This window comes from Chenopodium quinoa, unplaced genomic scaffold (assembly GCF_001683475.1).
Source record: "Chenopodium quinoa cultivar QQ74 unplaced genomic scaffold, ASM168347v1, whole genome shotgun sequence".
NCBI lineage: Eukaryota > Viridiplantae > Streptophyta > Magnoliopsida > Caryophyllales > Amaranthaceae > Chenopodium > Chenopodium quinoa.
In genome coordinates, this window is record NW_018742907.1 from 385,228 (window position 1) to 402,070 (window position 16,843).

Genomic DNA, 16,843 nt, shown 5'->3' on the forward strand with positions numbered 1-16,843 from the left:
TTATTACACCGTATTTAGTTTTAGTTGAGTAGAATTGATGATAGAGAAAAATAATGAGATCTAAAACAATTTTGTGATAGTAAAGTTGTCGTCGTCACGTACATATATAGTACGGAATAATCTTTTACAGTCATCTTTAAAAGGAATTTAGGGTCAAACTCGCAAAGAGTGTCCATAACGTAATCTAATGTTGGACATATAATTTAGTACTTTTTTGTTTTTTTTTAATTGCAATGTTGATAATTTTACGCTTGACAATACCTATTTAAGAAATTAATCTTTTTAAACAATTGGAATTATATATCGAAAAGAATCTAACACGATCTACAAATATGTATAACCTGAGTTAGAGTGGACTAGTTAGAGTAAGTAAAACGACGTCCCAACAGAGGCACACTTACACACTACCGCGCTGAAGCCTGAATAATCTTCTTCAACCTCCTTTTGGGGCGCCAACTCACGGAAATTTTTCCCAGAAAAACCTCTAAAAATCAAAATTCAATTTTTTTTCCTTATTAAGGATTTTGATACCTATAAATTGCAGAATTGTAAAATTTTTTACTTTCTTGAAGAAATAAAAAGCGGGAAATTCGGTCGAAAATGGAGGGAAAAAAGAAGCAATTGAAGCCAGAAAGACAACCCCTCAAAACCCTTAATCATATTTCTTGGAAAGAAAAGGTGAAAATCCTTCAATTTTACGCTTGATTATTAACTGGGTTCCGTTTAATTTTGATGGGTGTTCTTCAATTTCTGTTGAATTTCCTTGAATTATATTTTGATATTTTTTTTTCTGGAAATAATTTGATTTTGGTAATCTGGGTTTAATTGTTTGGGTGGAAGAATAGTTGAAGGAGAGCTGTTATCGGAGAGTGAAGGAGGATAGAACCCGGCTTCTATGGAATTCTAGATCACCTCTTCTTCAATCCTCTGATCAAAAGGTTTGTTCTTCTACATGGTCATATGATTTGTTCAAAATGGGTTCATGTATGTTTTATGTGAAGAGTGTGTTACTCCGATTTTTTATTTCACCTCAAGTACCCGGCAGCCGGATACTTGACATTGGTTTGACACTTAATCACTTCATTTTGTACCAAAATTAGGCAAAAGCTTCATAAAATGGCCGACACTTCTAGCTTGAGTCTGAGTAACATGTATTTTTTATGTCTGAATGAGCTCAAAAGGTAGCAGTGTGTATGTTTATATAATGTGATTTAACTGATGATCACACATAGAACAATTTCTATTTAGAGGTATTAATGGGAATTACTTGGAATTTGAGGTGCTTGAGAAAATGAAACTTGGCTAACATAGGTGGTACTAGGGTTAGGTGTGTGGCGAGGGGCGTAATGAATCACAGTGGTCTCCAAAGAGGGGTTCCTTGGAGAAGAAGGGGATTAAAGGAAAAATAATGGAGCAAAGGGAGTGGTATATTTTATTGCTACTTGTTCTCTTTACGGTCCCAACTCACCTTCAGTGAGGGAAAAGGTGGTAAAGGATAGTAGAGAGACTGCAGTCAAGAATGTTACAAAAATATTTATGAAGAAAGTTAATAAAGTGGGAGTTTGTCTCGATTTCATCTTTCTGCTTGCACTCTTGCATGTCATTTGTGCTTTACAATTGTTGCCTATTTCTCAATGAATGTGTTGTGCTGGGTATTTCTGAAGTTTCAAGGGTGTTGGCTTTATGACCGCAGCACTTATTTATCTAAAATAGGATAGAGGATGTTTGGAAGCTGCCTGAAGATAAAGGGGTTGATTATATTGTTAGGCAGTTAGGCTATGCTCTTTGTGATTGCATCTGACATCACTTTGTTGCTTGATTAAAAAGGTGAGGTTTATAGGATATAGTCTGACACTGATTAACTTAAACGATTTTGTTTGGGCCGTGGTAGAACCTTTTCTCTTGGCCAGCTTAAAGCTACCAAGTGTAAACTGTGTTGTGGGATGTGTTACTACTTAAAAAAAAGTTTATATTGGTTCGTGTATGCTATTGGTGGATGTAGTAAGCTATGAAATGTCAAAATTAATCATTCTTTACTTTTATATGCAGAAGTCTATAGTCTTTGTTTGAAGTCTTTTGATGTATTTTCAAAATCCTGTATAGTAATAATAATTTTGTTTTCAAAAGTCTATCTTAGCTTGTACATAGATGCTCTTGTCTTGTGTCTTGGGTCACATGCATTATGTATTAAAAATCTGTACTTTTGAGTGAGATTATGGTTACATTAGGGGGTTTGGTGTATTTTATGGATCAAAATTTAATTTGAAGAGAAGAAAGCTGATTTCAACCCTCTTGCATGCCCTGCTGCGTGCTTATACTTATTCCTCGATAGAATGTTCCTTTTTTGTGCATGTGTAATTTCTTTTGTCCAAATTATAATCTCTTCAAATTTAACAGAAGGTTTATTGAACTTAGTAACATTAGAAGATGCCTTCACTCATTTTTGCTTGATGAATTGTTTGCAGGAATTCATCCACTTCGCTTTCAAGGATATATTCTCTGATGAGTTAAAAAAATTAAAGAATCAGCATTCTGATGCTTCAAAACTCCCAAGTTCATTGTCCGGAGAAGATGATGTTTTATGGGAATATGATGGTCCCCATACAGCTGATAAAAGTGAATGTGAAGAGATATTGCTAGAAATGCAAAGGATCTTCTATGAGGATATCAAGTTGGAGTTGAGTCAAAAAGGTAAGCCGCATCCCTTCTTAAAAGGAAGAGGAGCAAGTTAATGTTGGCTTTCCTGGAACACTTTTGATGTTGGTAAATACTGTTTATCTGTTCACCCTCCCCCCTAAAATGAACTTATTTGAAGGAATAAAAATTAGAAACCGGGTGTGATAGTCCAGAAAGTGTTTTGAGTCTGACATTGGTTTTAGCCTTTCCCAGAAGCAGAGAAATCCATTGTTTTGGAGGATGAAGAGGATGAGTATTTGGCTTTGGCACTCGATCAATATATGCAGTTAAACGATGGGAAGGTATGTCATTGATAAGTAGAGTGATTAAAAAAATTACTTATGGCAGTTTTAGTTGCGGTGTCTTTGATCGAGTGCCATTATGTTGGAAAGATTTTCATTTTGTTGTTGCCAATCTTTTTTTTTTTTTTTGTTTTTGTTTTTGTCTGGTTTTTGGTACTTGTGGATCATCTGATTTTAGGAGAGATAATGTGATACCCTGATGATCAAGAACTGCTGCTTCCTTATCCATGTAATTTACCTTCTGTTTTTTTAATTGACTTTGTTTAGATCCATTAAAAGCTTTTCTTGTAGATGAATTACGGAGTATTCCATGTTTTTAGGCAAACTAGTAAGGACTTACCAACATCTAAATCTATCAGATTGCTTAAACAAAATGCTCAAAGCTACTTTTGAGATTTCATGGACTATAAGGGATTTATTATGTGGAGATAAAAAGGTATAATGGTGCAATGTCCTCAAGGGACAAGATCCCAATTCAATCATGCTCCTTTCATTGTCCACATAATTGCCATAATGCAGGCTATGCAGCAAAAGGGATCCCAATTCCTCATTATCTCAATCTGTGTTGTATTAAAATTTGTCAAATAAATATGAATCTCTTAAGGTCGGTCAGGTACTTGTGACATGAGATCATGAAAAAGGAGTTGCTTCTCATAGGTCGGCACATATATATTTTTGCATTTTAGAAAAGATTTGGTCAAAGGCTCAAAGCATTTAGATGTAATAATTTGATTGTGTGCATCTTGACAGTAATCGAGGATCATGTATGTTGTATAGTGCTTTGATACCGTACTAAAATCAATGACTATCACCTACTTGTATCTATCAAGCCTTTGGTTTCAGTGCAATAATACAGATTTGCATCATAATGCATCCATATGAGGAAGATACCACTTAATGTTATGGGAAATTGTTTACTGTGTTCTTTCCTTAAAATCTCTGCAGTAATTTTCTTCAGCGCCCTCATCATGCAATAAGTGTCTTTCACCTTTTATATTTTGGAATCTTTATTTAGTTGGACATTTTATGTGAGGCAATTGTCAAAGTTCACATTTACATAAAGCAATGAGGCAATTGCCAAAGTTCACATTTACATTAGTTTGGCTATGGGTTTTTCTGCAAGATCTTTTTCCCCCCCTGATAGGGTTCTGGAATATGTTCTTATTTTGCCTTATTATTCTTTGATTTGTATGGAAGGAACACGTTTGGTGCCCAATCTGCAAGAAAGGAGAGTTACAAGAGAATCAACATCTTATATATTGCAAACTTTGCCAGTTAAATCTCAACAAAGGAGATGAGGTACTGCAATAATCACTCTGGCTTCGCTCTTGATTCTGTTTTATCTTGCACAAGCACATCAACAGAGCATGTTGCGTATAGATCAAGGCTTCGTAGCGTGACCTATAGGAGTTGTTAATGTTAGTGAGAGTCTTTCCTTGATTTATCTGTATCAGAACCACATAGATCATGTTGCATATCGATCAAGCTTATGGTCAGCTGGTCATTGCTTTAATTTGCTCAGAAGTTCAAAAGAACAGGGCCTTAGTTGGTGGTTTTATTGTTGATGAACCTGGGGACCTTGTTTTTCTGGTTATTTCTGATATAAAGAAATAGTATCTCGCTTCATAGGGAGTAGGAATGACAATGGACCAGGACCCAATCCAGACCCTCTCGGACCCTTCTTTTGATCCTTTATATGTATATAGATATGGATCTTGCTAACGAACACCCCTGGGGCATTAGATAATAATTTAAAATACTTCTTAAAATGGTATTGATTTGGGAATGCATGTCAAATCATGCGTCGATCGGTGTAATCAATGTTTATTTCACTCTAATAATTCTACTTTTAGTTATCTTATATATCCTACATATATTGCCATCCTCAGGTTAACATATAATGTTCCTTTTAGGACTAGGATTACGTACCAGCTCTGTTAGACTGTTATAGACTAAGTGCTTTCTGCTTAAATGTGATTATTTGGTCAAGGTCTTACCTAATTATCCATTTTGCATTTCCTTCTGCCTGATAGGTTAATTTGAGCTTGTTGAAAGATCGACTAGCAGAAGCTCATGAAGATCATCTTGATAGAGGCTGCCGATCAAAGCCTGAGTTCTGTATCGAGACTGTATTTGATCTAACCGCGCTGTACATTCAATGTCAGCATTGCAATACATTTGAGGTCGTGATGTAAGAAGGATTTTGTTTAATACTTCGTATGTATGTAGTTAAAATTGAAAATTACGTAACTTTGAGTTTCGTTTTTTCTTTTCATTTTCTCAAGGAGTTTTGTATTGTTACTATTGTAACAATTTTTTCTAGGTCCATGTATCATGTATGAAGTGCTGTAGATTGTTGCTATGTTTTGTTACCCTAATTCAAAATTCCTTGTTACCTAACCACCCTCTCTCATATGGACAAAATATGCCACTTATTTTTTATTCATAGACATCATAGTTACAACAGGAAAGCACTAATTGCCAGATTGACTTTGCCTCTAATCAATGTCATCCAACATCTTAGTCAATACTAAGATGATTTGTCTCTCAGCATTATCGTCTAATACTCGTGTAATTGTTCGATTAGATTAGGTTAATTTTAGATAATTCAAACTCTAATATAGCTGATAAAATATTACCTAGCTTTTTGGTTGAGGGAAAAAAAATCATGAAAACTTAGCTATATAGCTGTTCATATGATAGGAATCGTAGCATCAACAATTGATAAAGTTCCGAGATTACATGTTCTCTATAATAACCAGGTAAAATTTACTACGTATCGGATCTCTTTACCGACTTTACAATTCACTGATTTTATATTCAAGCATGACTCAAACGCTACGATTCCGATCTGCAGTGACTGTAAACTGAAATCCTGCAGTTGAAAGAACAAACACAATCATGGATCAGGAATGAGTCTAAACTTTTCAGCAAAACAGAAAAGGCTAGTAGGGTTAAACAAAAACAAAGATACGTGTTGCGTAACATACAGATAAAGACGGGTAATTAGAATATCATTTCCAAGTGTTGAGCGTGAATACTATATCAAACCACCTCTCCATCATTATGCATACAACTATATATTATACTAAATACTAAGTATATTTTATAACACAGACATCAAAACCACAAACTGGGTGACAACAAACATGGTCAACTGGCTAACAAGTCCATGTAGTGGAGAAGGTTACCTACCACATTGCCTTCATTCAAAGTAACCAAAATATCATATAACAGATAATCCTCCAAAATAACAAGGGGAAACAAACAGAGAGAGGGAGAGAGAGATGAAACAGTTGGCTTTCATCTATTTCACCGCCGTCTTCTTGAATTCGTTTTTGCTGGTGCTGTCACAAAATGCAGAACCCTGCAACAGCGTTGTCGACTACAATGAAGCTGTCAACTTTGATACCACTGCCATGTTCTGCCAGACTGTCTGGAAGTCCAATACAGACCTCGTTCTTCGGGTAAGTTTCCCACTTTTGAAACCCTGTCATCCAATAGGGAAGCATAAAGAACCTCCTTAGAAAAGCAACGAAACTATCAAAGTTAAAAGGCAGTTTCAACTTCTTGCATACAGCCTCATTGGCTCACCTTTGTATGCTGTAGCTAGACCTGTTTAAGTAACCCGTTTCAGATCGACTGATTTCAGTTGCAGATTCACACGTTTACAGTTTAGAACCCCATATTCTTAGGTCAGTTTTCAGGTCAAGCCTATTTTATACCAGCTTTGAACCCTTTGGTGTCACTTAGATTCAATTCATACAGGTTTCAGGTTATAATTCTGCATTGCTGATACAATTTCCTTGCTAGGTCGGTCATAAATCTATTTTTGTGCCAAGGTCTCAAAATTACTCTTTTTCTTGCTTCTCAGTATGTACAAGCAGGACCACAGTTGTGGAGCTTCCTGCTGTCAGCATCAAACACAAACTCATGGCTTGGGATTGGTTTCTCAACCAATGGGCAGATGGTCGGGTCCAGTGCGATGGTAGGCTGGATGTACCAAAATGGAACAGGCGTTGTCAAGCAGTACGACTTGCAGGGAAAAGAACCTGATAAGGTGCTGCCTGATGCAGGTGACCTCACTGTGGTGGATAACTCATCAACAGTGTTTATCGATGCAAATCGCATACACCTGGCTTTCCAGATTAATACAGTTGAGCCACAAAAAGAACTGCTCTATGCTGTGGGGCCCTATGGCCAGCTGCCAGTAGACAGTGGCGGGCTAAAGTTGTTGGAGCACCGAGATATGGGTCAAGCCTCACTAGACTATACTACAGGTAAAGCTCAGACATGTTTATCATTCATATGCGATCAGAACAAGTTCATAATTGGTTACTTCGTCAAACATCAATTCCTTCATGTAACAAATTGGTCATGATCAATGTCGTACAAATTCAGAAATGAATTTAGGTAGAGAATGATAGATGAGTTAACATTGACACAAAAGAAACAACAAAAAATTATTCGGGAAAAAAAAAAGGAACAAATGCAGACAGGCAGAAAAAGAAAGTGGGAGAGTACAGTTGGTTAGTAGAGGCCACGTTCATAGAACCCAGAATATTTCTCCCATCAACTTTTACTTGCATTATGAAATATAGAATAATATCCCTATCAACCTTCACTAGCAAATCTACTGACGCCATCAAAGTATCAGCCATCAGCTCTTTTAGAAAATGTCAACGGCTAGTTCTTTAATGACAACATGCTCTCCATGTAAAAATTGGCCAAGGGAAGACCAATTACATGAAAAACCTAATACGTGCATCTTCAAACTGAACGAAGCATGTGTCGTAGACTCATAGAGACTTCCAATCCCATTTTGTGTCCCGTCTTATGTCTCATTTGAATGCTACCTTAGATAAAGATATACTGTCCTAGGAGATAACTGCGCTCAAAAATCAGAAAATTGAGTGTCATTCTCACTAGAGCAACTGAGCAAGTACCTTCTCCAAGTCCACCTCCAAAGATCTTCTCCAAACTAATTCATCCTGAAATCCATTAGAGCACAAACCAGATTGCCTTATTATAGTTTAACATGCATAAGATTCACCCTTTATATATCTCCTATTCTCTCCAATATAGCAATAATGAAAAATGAGATATGAAATAACATTCTATTTTGAGCTTCTGCATGACTAATATGCTTCAGTTGAAAGGTTAGAAATGACACATTTTGAACCTCAACTTCAAATGACAGTGTGTCATTCATGAACTTTTCGTGTAGAAATCATTAATTACATAACTTCGTATCTTCAAAAAATAAACAAATCATTCTGGTTCTTTTCTTTATGTATCAGGGAAAAGTCAGGCAAAGAGCAGCCCGTACACTGGAATAAAAAGGACCCATGGTGCTCTAAACATGATAGGATGGGGAATTTTGATGCCAATTGGAGCAATAGTTGCAAGGTACTTCAGGCAATGGGATCCAATCTGGTTTTACTCTCACATTGCAATCCAGATTTTCAGTTTCCTATTTGGACTAGTCGGCTTCATCTTAGGATTTGTGGTGAAGGATTTTATAAAAGCAGAAGTAACACACCACAAGAACATCGGTATTCTTATTCTCATACTTGCCTGCTTTCAGGTAAGATTCATATACATTTACATCTGCCCTGGAACATAAAATTTTAAATATGGGACAATGAATAAAGATTCAAGATATTAAATTGTTTTACTTTGTGCAGGTAATGGCTCTGTTGATTAGACCAAAGAAAGGTACAAAACCACGGAAATACTGGAATTGGTACCATCATAATGCAGGAAGAATCTTGGTTATCTTAGCTATCTCAAACATATTTTATGGTATTCGTTTGGGTATGGAGGGCTCCAGTTGGTATGGTACCTATGCAGTGATTCTTGCACTTATGGTTCTTGTGGCTATTGTCCTAGAAATCAGATTATGGAGACAAAGATAATGATGTATGGCTTGGAACTAGAAGCTGCAGGACAAATTCTAGATATACTTATTTTTGACGAGTGTGATAAGATAGGAAGTTTTATTAAAGTATTTGTTTAACAATAGATCAAAATTCACCATTAATTTCTTTCATTAATGTATTGTATGCTTTTCACATATGTTTCTGGTCTTTAGATTAAGGACTGCCTTTACACATTTCCATTTTAAGGGCTAAATAAACTGAAGATCAATACTCCTCTTAAGGTCATGTTCACTTTACCTTAAAAAAAAATAATATTCAGTAAAAATAATTTAAGTCAGTAAAAATAATTTCAATTCAGTAAAAATAAGTTCACTTCAGTAAATATAATTTCAATTCAATAAAAATCAGTTAACTTAAAGAATAAATATAATACTCCCTCCGTCCCCGAAACTTCGACCCTAATGGTCTAATTTTAGTCCCAAAATGTTCATCCCATTTGCATTTTAATACCCTTTAATTTGCAATAATATTTGTGCAAAATTAGCTTCCCCATGCAAATTTTGCTTTTTCTATATACTTTTATTACTTTCTCTCTCTACTTTTTTGCAATTCCAATGTAAATTTCCCTTTTCAATGTACTTTTCTTAGTTTCCCCATACACTCTTACACTTCCAATTTAACTTCTTAATACCCGCGAAATCAACCCAAAAGGGTCGAAGTTTCGGGGACGGAGGGAGTAGGAAATTAGTAAAAATAATTTCAGTTCAAGAAAAATAATTTCAGTCCAATAAAATTAATTTCAGTTCAGTAAAAATAATTTCACTTCAGCAAAAATAAGGTGTAGTGAATGGGACCTAAATCCATATATTTTCCACTTAAGGCAATGTAACTCTCTCAATGACAATGACAATGACAATGACAAATGCAGCTAATCATGCACAAGTCCCATATTGATGAAAGCCTAAGCAGGCCCTTAATGCCATCAGCATCTACTGGGAGAAAATGTGGGCTAAATTCAAAGCAAACAAGTCAGGAAAATGAAGCACAATATTTCACCACTTTTAGAATATTGAGACTCAACCAGGATTATAAATTCATGAACGTTTGTCTCTTTACGAGTCAAGTTTTTGAAAAAAAAAAAAAAAAAACATTTGACTAACTTAAAGGCTTACAAAACGTATCACCAACTAGGTAAAGTAGAAGACAAACACATTAACATGTAAAAACTCTAAAGCCCTCATTATCGGTAGCAAGGGTGCATTAACAATACATGAATAAGAGAAGTAGCCGCATATATGCAAACCAGTTAAGCGACACGTAAATGACTAAAATTAGACATCATGGAAACACATTAAGCTAACTTTATGACATAATGATAGCCCATACAATATTTTGGTTTGAATTAACATTGAAAATAATGCTGCAAAATCAAAGTATTGAACATACTTGAAGTAAGCTACAACAATACCATTCTGCACAGTGCACATCAGCTATCAGAAATTGATACATGCAACGAGCTAATTCGTTCATGTTCTGGAAGGACAGACCAATTAGGAGACTGCACAGCACGCAACCACTTAAAATCATCAACATTTGCCCAACTCCCAGTCTCTTCATCAAGTCTTGACTCCCTTAAATCTTCCTCAATCCCATCGTATTGCAAGCAATAGGGAGCGAATCTCACCTCACTACTATCCTCAATAATGGGATGACTCCGAACCCTCAAGTAAAAGTCACATTTCCTAGCATTATGAATCCTTATCTGATGCGATGCCAACACGAAAACACACCCTTCAACATCATCTATCAGTACAGAACCCAGAGCAGGCCCTGCATAAACCTTGCAATTCCTTACCCGATGAATGAATACTGCCCTCGATCTACCTATCAGCCTCACCTCACAAGAACCAAGGTCTGACAATGTAAACTCCCCCATGTCCTTCCCCTTCAAATTCTCCACCAGAACCTCTCTTTCCCTGTTCTTAAACCCCGGAGTATCAAACACAATACAAGATTTGTCACCAGAAACCACCACTTCGGGTTGTTCCTCAACAATGGCCTTTTGATTCTGCTTTGCAGCTTTAGTTTTGAAAGAAAATTTCTTCTTTGGAACCAGTTTTACTGCCACCTTATCAAGGGACTCTCTCAAGTCAGAGATAGTCTTGAGAGAGGCACGAACGTCATAGGAAGGCAAATGGTAGGTATTTTCTGCAAGCAACTTCTCAAGATCATTGATTAAAGCAGAGACATTATCAAGGTCCCCTTTGGCAAAAGACTCAGGGGCTTGTTCAATTTTATCAATCTCAGACACAATTGATTGCTGGAGGTCAGAAAACCGAGCAAGAAATGTATCAGTAGACTCAAATGATGGAGATGAATCCGACTCTTTGCTCCGGACACGAGCTTGGTGGCGGTTAGAAAGGCGATCAATCATTGCTTGACGCTTCTTTTGAAGCGCCGGATCAACGGATTGGTCATACATTGAGGTTGGGTTTGAGGCAGAATTATGATCTTCCATTGCAAGAGGAAACTCTCAGGTTTTCTGATGTTTGGCAAATCTTTAAAAAGCTTCCCTAAAACCCAAATAACAACATCATCAAGGATTTAAAATTTTAGGGTTTGAAGGACAAAAATTCCCATCAATTATACAACTTTAATTTCCTACATGTGCTAATAATCAGGAAGAAAATTTCCATTTTCATAGTTCCGTCTTAACATTCAAGGAATTTGCAACACATTATCAACCACATTTGATTCAATTATCAAATTAAAATCGAAAATGAATAGCAAAGTTAAAGCATCACAGTAATCTAATTAAAAGCAATAGTTCAATAATCAATCCACCTAAGAAAAAGAGAAAAGCAAAATTGAATTAAATTGATGATCAATGATGATTAAGAAACTGATAAATGATGATTAAGAAAAACATATTACCTCAGTGGCTGCTTCAATGGAGGAGAGAAAGCTCACTCTTTAATGGAGATTTCAATTGAGAAGACTCCATCAAACAACATCCCATTTGAATTGTCCTTCCGGTTTTTTTTGTTGTCTTATTTGATATTTTACGATGTTCAAGATGTATTTAAAATAAATTATTATTATTATTTTTTTTTTTACGAGGTAACATACGGGGGTGCCCTTCTAAGGCTCTAATCACGGGAGGGGTGGGGTAAGGATCTAACTCAGGTCACTTCTGCGGGAATTCCCTCCACTCTATGATTCTCAAAATGCGTTTAAAACATATGAGTACTCTGTTGCACACTTTGACAAAGTCACTGGCAAGATAGGTTAGACTCGAGTCAAGGTCATTAACATGTTGGATTGGGTCAGGATTAAATTCAGGTTTCAACGAGTTAAATCAGAATCGGGTTGACTTGGGTTGAGGTTGATAATTTGTGGATCATATTTGTGTCGGGTCAATCTCCAGGTAAGGTTATGTCTTGGTTCAGGTCTTAAATTATCAGGTTAACTTGAATTTCAGGTTGATTTTTGTCTTTCAAGTTAAGTCGTATCAGGTTCGAATCACTGTTTTTATGAATTCAAACCGATCGAGTCATGATTTGATTTGTGTTAATTTTTTAGGTCCGACTAGCTTTTGACATCACTAGTTTTCGATTTGAATTTAGGTCCAACTCATTTAATAGAGGGAGTCATATTTTAATTTATTGTGTGTCCATAAGCGTATGTTAGACAAACTGATACAGAATTAATAAAAACCAAAAACCATTGTGGCTAAGGATAAATCCACAATGCCACAACATTTCTTAAAAAAAAAAACCATTGTGGCTTTGCTCAAAATCTAGTGACTCGTTGCTTTTATTTATCCACTCAATTTCGCATCTGCTGCATTGTTGCCCACTTACAGTCTGAACTCAGCCTTCAAACTAACTAGGTAATTTTTTCGGTCCTTCCATTTTTGTTGGGTTTTGTTTGAATTTCAAACTTGAATTGTTTGACATTTTAGGAATCTATTGTAAGTGCAAGTGCGATTGCCAGATTTGTTTATCTTGGATAAAAATGAAGTTATTGATTGGGTTATATAAGGCATAATAATCTGGAAATTGGTTATGAGCGCTTAATTATGCAGATCAATCGAGACATCCCCTTTAAAGTACTCAATCTAGATGATTGATGAACATAAATTAATAACATGGGTTATTTTAGATTGTTTATATTTTCTCATTGATTAATAATTTGTTCAAAGTTTTATATATTGGCCAATTTGTAATTTCTTGACTATTTATAGAATGGAATAATTATTTACCAGCCCAATTTCACTCATCACTTGATAGTTTATAGTATGCTGCACATCTTCGTTGACACAAAAAATCTGGTAATACACTTTTATACAGTAATATAGTAGTATGTAGATATAGCTAGAAAATTAATCTAGAGATTTTAGAATGCGGATGCAAATTAATAATTAGTCGACATTCTAAATCGATCGAAATTCAATCTCTAGTTTGGGAGTGCAAAAGTGAAGAAGTTATGTTTTCCTCCCTATTCAAATAGCCTAATGTTAGTTAATTTTTCAAGAAAATGGGATGTGGTTGCTTACTATACGACACACTGGCTATGTAGGCCGATCCCTATATGCCTAAGAGCTCCGAGGCTGTTTTAAGTTAATCAACTAATTAGTGGAAACTGGTTAGTACTCGATTACTGATTTAGGTTGTTCAGTCCTGTATATGGACGTCTCACAAAATTTTGTTCCTTTAGGGACAGTATGGCATTTGTTATGGCACCTTTAACATATGCTCCAGCTTACAAAGTAGTTCATGACGGGAGAACTTCACAAGTAACAATTCCTAGTGCTGCAAGAAGTCTCCGTTACAAATCACTTTGGCAATGCTCGGCTACTGCTACTGATACTTCCTTGGTGAATAGACTTTTTACCAACTTTATCATTGTAAATGATAGTTTTTTGTTCACATTCTTGACCACATGGACTAAAATTCAGTTTTATCTTTTTGGTATTTCAGTCATACGAGGTAGAGACTAGAAAGCATGATTTGTTGAGAGCAATTCAAGATACTGAAAGGGGGCTCAAAACAACACCTGACCAACGATCTTCCATTGAGGAGGCACTAGTATGTAAATCATTATTACTTGGACTTCATCTAATATTAATTTCTTACATGGTTTATATTGAAGAGATTGGCTTGGTGAAAATGATTATATGATGTGAATTTGACAAAAAAAAATTATTTTTTATTTTTATATATTTAGGTGACTGTAGAGAGATATGATGCTGGTGAGCCAATAGATTTGGCAAAACTGGACGGTACATGGCGTCTTCAGTATACTTCTGCTCCTGATGTTGTCGTCCTTTTTGAAGCTGCTAGTAGACTTCCGATTCTACAGGTACTGACACAACACGCAACCTTTGGGCTTCTGCCTTTTTTAATGCTTGTGATTGTGAAGGCATCATGTCCATTATCTTGCAAGACTATTTCAAAAAATTAAAGTCCCTTGTGGAAATTATTTTCATACAATTGACATTTGTGTCTTACATATTCTTGTTTTTCAGTGGTGCTTGTCTGTTGGTGTGATGATAGGTGGGTCAGATTTTCCAGAAATTTGAATGCCGTAATCAATCTGATGGTGGTGTTGTCCGCAATATAATCAAGTGGAGCATTCAGAACCTACTAGAGGTGAATTTCATTTGCTTCTTGTTACATCATCAACATGTGTTCATTGCAGCTGTACTAAGCACTTTTGGATTGCTTTGTTAAGCATCAATATAAGGGGAAGGGCCTTTAGGTAGTAAGCATTACAATTCAATTTTTAGTGGCTTGAAGTATAAGATAAGTAGTTATTGAGAAAAAAAAGCAGTATAGAGCAAATTAGAGAATGGAAAAACATGCAGAGTATTATTGAGATTTTATTTTAGTCTGTTTTACATTTTGAGGAAAAGTGAGCCTCTTAAAAGCTTGCAACTATCCTCCATAGATTAATTAATCAAGCTTCATCTACTTCCCTTGATCTCCACGCATCTATTTATTCTATCCAGGCTAAGTTAATTCATAGCATACCTGGATATTGTTGGAAGGACTGTAATTATAGCTTTCTGTCATCTCGCTATGGAATCTCCATTGAGCCTGCAGATGAGGAACATAACCTCTCCTTTGAATATACCTCAAATCACCGCAATGACTCTTATAGTATATACTTCTTTAACTAAAAGATGGATTTTAGATTGATATTGATACTTGTGCTCTGTACTGCTTATGCTATACTTCGTATTTGACTAACATGAAATCATATCAGCTGAAGTTCTTCTACAATCCCTTATTAAACTATGCACTGCATGTATCTTCTTACTGTTGTTATGTATTGAGAGAGCAGGTTGCATAACCGTTTTGTACTTGTTCAAACATCACATAGTTAAGTAATAAATCGAATTTTGATTGCTAGGAAAATGAAGGTGCTACCCTGCTCGTTTCTGCCAAGTTTTCAGTGGTTTCACGTCGCAATATCTACCTTCAGTTTGAAGAGGTTAGTTGTTGACCTCTTTATGTAAACTGATGTATCTTAGTGCCTCTCATCTTCTCTGATTCAGTAATCATTTCTTTGTCAATGCATTTTTTTGAACTTCCATATTCTGATGTCTGAAAATGAATATCTTTTTGGCAGATCACTCTTCAAGACATTTCCATAAGTGAGCAGGTACAAGCTGTTATTGCTCCAGCACTCTTACCAAGAACATTTTTAAGCTTACAGGTAGTCAACCTTAACACCCATACTATCGGTTATGCATCAATGTATTGGTCATAAAACTCATGTTTAGAAGCTGTGCCTATTATTTGTGTGTGTGTGTCTGCAAACGATAGCCGAGTCACAAAAGACTAACTAATTACATGCTAACTAAACGTGGCTGTCTCCCTTCAAAGATGTTTATAATTTTGCCTATCCTGACAGAGGTCCTTGACTCCTTGGGTTATAGTCATTGCTAACTTTTTCTCTTTTTTTGAGAAAATTGCTATTTTTTTTCAGAAACCTTGTTAGCCAAGAAGCCAACCAAATAGCTGCTTTATTGGATTGACAGTAAGAATGTTCTAGTACACTCCCCCATTCCTCCTTCAAAAACCACAATATCAGTAAATTGACTAAAGTGTTCATTTGTTTCAGCTTTCAGCCTCATTAGGTATTGCTATTAGTGTTTATTCTGATTAGATATGCTTTATGCTTTTAAATGCTTGATGTCTTACAGTCATCTAATAGTTGATCATATTTAGGTTCTGATTGCTTTCAGCTTAACTTGACATAATCCCACCTCGCCTCTCCAAAAACAACAATCCATCTGCAGTGTCAAAAATCCAGCCCTGCTAGTCAACTATTAGAGTGACACTTTCTTTTCTTTTTTTTTTTCCCTACTTTGTTCTTTCTTCTCAAAATTAGTTGTCAATTTCTTGAGTCGACCTTCTGACAAAATTTTCACCTATCTCAGTTGATCAGTTATTTGTAAAGTTGATCTCCACATTTGAGTACCAGCTGCTATGATAATATCCTGAGCTTCATACAAAGCATACATGTATGCTGAATGTCATGGTAATGGCTATTTGCAGATTCTGCAGTTTTTCCGCTCCTTCAAAGCTCAGATTCCTGTAACAAGCACAAGCCCTCAGAGGTACTTAATAGTACATAAGGATGTGTTCAGACATTAAAGGTTTTCTCTTCTCAATTGAAAATTCACTTTGACATTTGATGTGTTGGGATTACAGGCGATCAGTAGGGGGATTATATTACCTTTCCTACTTGGATAACAACATGCTCTTGGGTCGTGCAGTTGGAGGTGGAGGGAATTTCGTGTTTACTCGAGCTCAACCTTTTGTCTGTTGATAATGCTCAGGCCCCCAGTTTCCCTTGTCAAAGTTTATACTTTCACATATATTTTGACCAGAATTTGGTCTGATGGTTAAATTTGTTTCAATCAGTAAAGTATCAATATAATTATGTTATTATTTTGTGTACGATTTGGCT

General features: G+C 35.8%; 4 protein-coding genes across 8 annotated transcripts; 3 read left to right on the forward strand and 1 right to left on the reverse strand.

Annotated features, from left to right (window-relative positions):
• Positions 1 to 389: 389 nt before the first annotated feature.
• LOC110727494 lies at positions 390 to 5,403 on the forward strand. The gene is made up of 6 exons (XM_021907051.1): positions 390 to 678; positions 846 to 938; positions 2,466 to 2,691; positions 2,890 to 2,978; positions 4,176 to 4,277; positions 5,012 to 5,403. The coding sequence occupies exons 1-6, from the start codon at positions 601 to 603 to the stop codon at positions 5,171 to 5,173; spliced, it is 750 nt and encodes a 249-aa protein (XP_021762743.1). The 5' UTR covers positions 390 to 600; the 3' UTR covers positions 5,174 to 5,403.
• Positions 5,404 to 5,993: 590 nt separating this feature from the next.
• On the forward strand, positions 5,994 to 9,056 carry LOC110727496 (cytochrome b561 and DOMON domain-containing protein At3g07570-like). The gene is made up of 4 exons (XM_021907053.1): positions 5,994 to 6,445; positions 6,853 to 7,258; positions 8,279 to 8,565; positions 8,666 to 9,056. Exons 1-4 carry the CDS (start codon positions 6,266 to 6,268, stop codon positions 8,894 to 8,896), a joined length of 1,104 nt encoding a protein of 367 aa, XP_021762745.1. The 5' UTR covers positions 5,994 to 6,265; the 3' UTR covers positions 8,897 to 9,056.
• On the reverse strand, positions 7,274 to 11,948 carry LOC110727497 (tubulin-folding cofactor C-like). 2 transcript variants are annotated; one of them, XM_021907055.1, is made up of 3 exons: positions 11,795 to 11,948; positions 10,307 to 11,433; positions 7,274 to 7,969 (listed from the first exon to the last, which is right to left on the reverse strand). In XM_021907055.1, the coding sequence occupies exon 2, from the start codon at positions 11,376 to 11,378 to the stop codon at positions 10,347 to 10,349; it is 1,032 nt and encodes a 343-aa protein (XP_021762747.1). In that variant the 5' UTR covers positions 11,379 to 11,433; positions 11,795 to 11,948; the 3' UTR covers positions 7,274 to 7,969; positions 10,307 to 10,346. The 2 variants fall into 2 exon arrangements, with proteins under 2 accessions (XP_021762747.1, XP_021762746.1); XM_021907054.1 differs by lacking the exon at positions 7,274 to 7,969 and having other exon boundaries at positions 10,073 to 11,433.
• Positions 11,949 to 12,565: 617 nt separating this feature from the next.
• Positions 12,566 to 16,833, forward strand: LOC110727499 (probable plastid-lipid-associated protein 10, chloroplastic). Of its 4 annotated transcripts, XM_021907058.1 has the most exons (10): positions 12,571 to 12,752; positions 13,442 to 13,507; positions 13,580 to 13,739; positions 13,843 to 13,950; positions 14,090 to 14,224; positions 14,419 to 14,514; positions 15,278 to 15,358; positions 15,497 to 15,583; positions 16,429 to 16,490; positions 16,585 to 16,833. In XM_021907058.1, exons 3-10 carry the CDS (start codon positions 13,587 to 13,589, stop codon positions 16,700 to 16,702), a joined length of 840 nt encoding a protein of 279 aa, XP_021762750.1. In that variant the 5' UTR covers positions 12,571 to 12,752; positions 13,442 to 13,507; positions 13,580 to 13,586; the 3' UTR covers positions 16,703 to 16,833. The 4 variants fall into 4 exon arrangements, 3 of the variants coding, with proteins under 3 accessions (XP_021762750.1, XP_021762751.1, XP_021762749.1); XR_002512552.1 differs by lacking the exon at positions 13,442 to 13,507 and having other exon boundaries at positions 12,566 to 12,752; positions 16,311 to 16,490; positions 16,585 to 16,671; XM_021907059.1 differs by lacking the exon at positions 13,442 to 13,507 and having other exon boundaries at positions 13,586 to 13,739.
• The last annotated feature ends 10 nt before the right edge of the window (positions 16,834 to 16,843 follow it).

Bases quoted from the DNA above. Each gene is read 5' to 3' on its own strand.
- LOC110727499 (XM_021907058.1), top strand. From the start codon at position 13,587: ATGGCATTTGTTATGGCACCTTTAACATATGCTCCAGCTTACAAAGTA. The intron at 13,951-14,089 runs GTATGTAAATCA...TTATATATTTAG, and splicing joins CTTCCATTGAGGAGGCACTA to GTGACTGTAGAGAGATATGA. The intron at 15,584-16,428 runs GTAGTCAACCTT...GGCTATTTGCAG, and splicing joins GAACATTTTTAAGCTTACAG to ATTCTGCAGTTTTTCCGCTC.
- LOC110727496 (XM_021907053.1), top strand. From the start codon at position 6,266: ATGAAACAGTTGGCTTTCATCTATTTCACCGCCGTCTTCTTGAATTCG. The intron at 7,259-8,278 runs GTAAAGCTCAGA...TTTATGTATCAG, and splicing joins CTCACTAGACTATACTACAG to GGAAAAGTCAGGCAAAGAGC. The intron at 8,566-8,665 runs GTAAGATTCATA...TACTTTGTGCAG, and splicing joins TCATACTTGCCTGCTTTCAG to GTAATGGCTCTGTTGATTAG.
- LOC110727494 (XM_021907051.1), top strand. From the start codon at position 601: ATGGAGGGAAAAAAGAAGCAATTGAAGCCAGAAAGACAACCCCTCAAA. The intron at 939-2,465 runs GTTTGTTCTTCT...AATTGTTTGCAG, and splicing joins TTCAATCCTCTGATCAAAAG to GAATTCATCCACTTCGCTTT. The intron at 2,979-4,175 runs GTATGTCATTGA...TTTGTATGGAAG, and splicing joins TGCAGTTAAACGATGGGAAG to GAACACGTTTGGTGCCCAAT.
- LOC110727497 (XM_021907055.1), bottom strand. From the start codon at position 11,378: ATGGAAGATCATAATTCTGCCTCAAACCCAACCTCAATGTATGACCAA.